The sequence below is a fragment of the Tupaia chinensis genome, unplaced genomic scaffold (assembly GCF_000334495.1).
Source record: "Tupaia chinensis unplaced genomic scaffold, TupChi_1.0 Scaffold000159_1, whole genome shotgun sequence".
Taxonomy (NCBI): Eukaryota; Metazoa; Chordata; class Mammalia; order Scandentia; family Tupaiidae; genus Tupaia; species Tupaia belangeri.
This window is the reverse complement of record NW_006159630.1, coordinates 2,604,163-2,605,225: the sequence shown is the minus strand read 5'-3', so window position 1 is coordinate 2,605,225 and position 1,063 is coordinate 2,604,163. Positions and strand designations below refer to the sequence as shown.

Sequence of the window (1,063 nt, the reverse complement as noted above, 5' to 3'; positions counted from 1 at the left end):
AGGCTGCTCCCCGAAGGCCTCCTTGGTCGGCGAGAGCTTCCGGGAGCCGGTGTCCTGGGGCTGAGGGTCGCCGGCCCCCGGCGCCTCCTCCCTCCTCTTGGAGGCAACTTCGACCTTCTTCTCCTCGGGGGACGCTGCCTTTTTAAAAGTCCTGTCAGCAGGGGGGTGGCGCTCCTCGGCCGCCCGCTTCTTGTGGCTGGGGGAGCGCGCCTCGCCCGCGGCCGCCTCGGCCGACTTGATCTTCACGGCCTGCATGCCGTTCTCCATGTACTTGCTCATGACGATCACGATGCGGCCGTTCTTGTTCTTGTTCTTGACGATCTTCATCTTGCCCCCAATCCCGTTGCCCGTCACCGCCTCCTTGGGGGCAGGCGCCAGCCCGTTGGGAGGGCCCTTCTCAGCGCCCTTGCCGGGAGCACCGGTCGCACTGGCCAGGGGCTTCACCGCTCCCAGGTAGCCCTTGGCCCCCGCACTGTGGGCCCACTTGTCGGGCGGGTGGCTCTTGGCCCCCAGGTCCGGGCAGGTGGGGCTGGGCGCCTCCTTGTGGCCGGCCTGGTACTGCAGGTCGTACATCTTGGGGTCGGGCTGGTACGGGTGGTGCTTCTTGCTGTTGAGTTGGTAGTAGTATTTGCCCGGCTTGCCCGGGGGTGGGGGCTTGCCCGCCCGCTCCTTGCTGTGCGGCTGGTATTGGTGGTGCTTCTTGCTGTTGAGCTCGTACTGGTGCCCCTGGCCCTTGCCCTGAGTGCCCAGCTCCAGCTTGGCACGGTTGTCAGCAGAGGAGTCTTGGAGTCCAGTCAGGACATTGGAGCGACGGGCAAAGGTAGGCACCTGAAAGAAGGGGGTAGGGGGTGAGAGGAGGGAGAGGGCGGGCCACAGCAAGCTGGGAGCCTCTGGGAGTGTCCCAGCCCCCCAGGCTGTGTCATGGGGGCAGGGTGTGGGAGGTCCAGTAGACAAGGGAATTGGGGTGCGTGGGAGGAGTCCCACCCCCTCTAGGCTGGCAGCACCTCTGGGACACACAGGGAGGACTGTGGGTCATCGGCATGTACTCACCTGCACCACCAGA

General features: G+C 66.0%; 1 protein-coding gene across 1 annotated transcript in view; it reads right to left on the bottom strand.

Annotated features, from left to right (window-relative positions):
- CBX4 (chromobox 4) overlaps positions 1 to 1,063 on the bottom strand; it is a gene marked incomplete at its 5' end in the record, with an annotated part of 5,470 nt that overhangs the window by 1,185 nt on the left and 3,222 nt on the right. Inside the window, 1 exon segment of the mRNA XM_014586736.2 lies at positions 1 to 828. Coding sequence (XP_014442222.1) covers positions 1 to 828 — 828 coding nt within the window.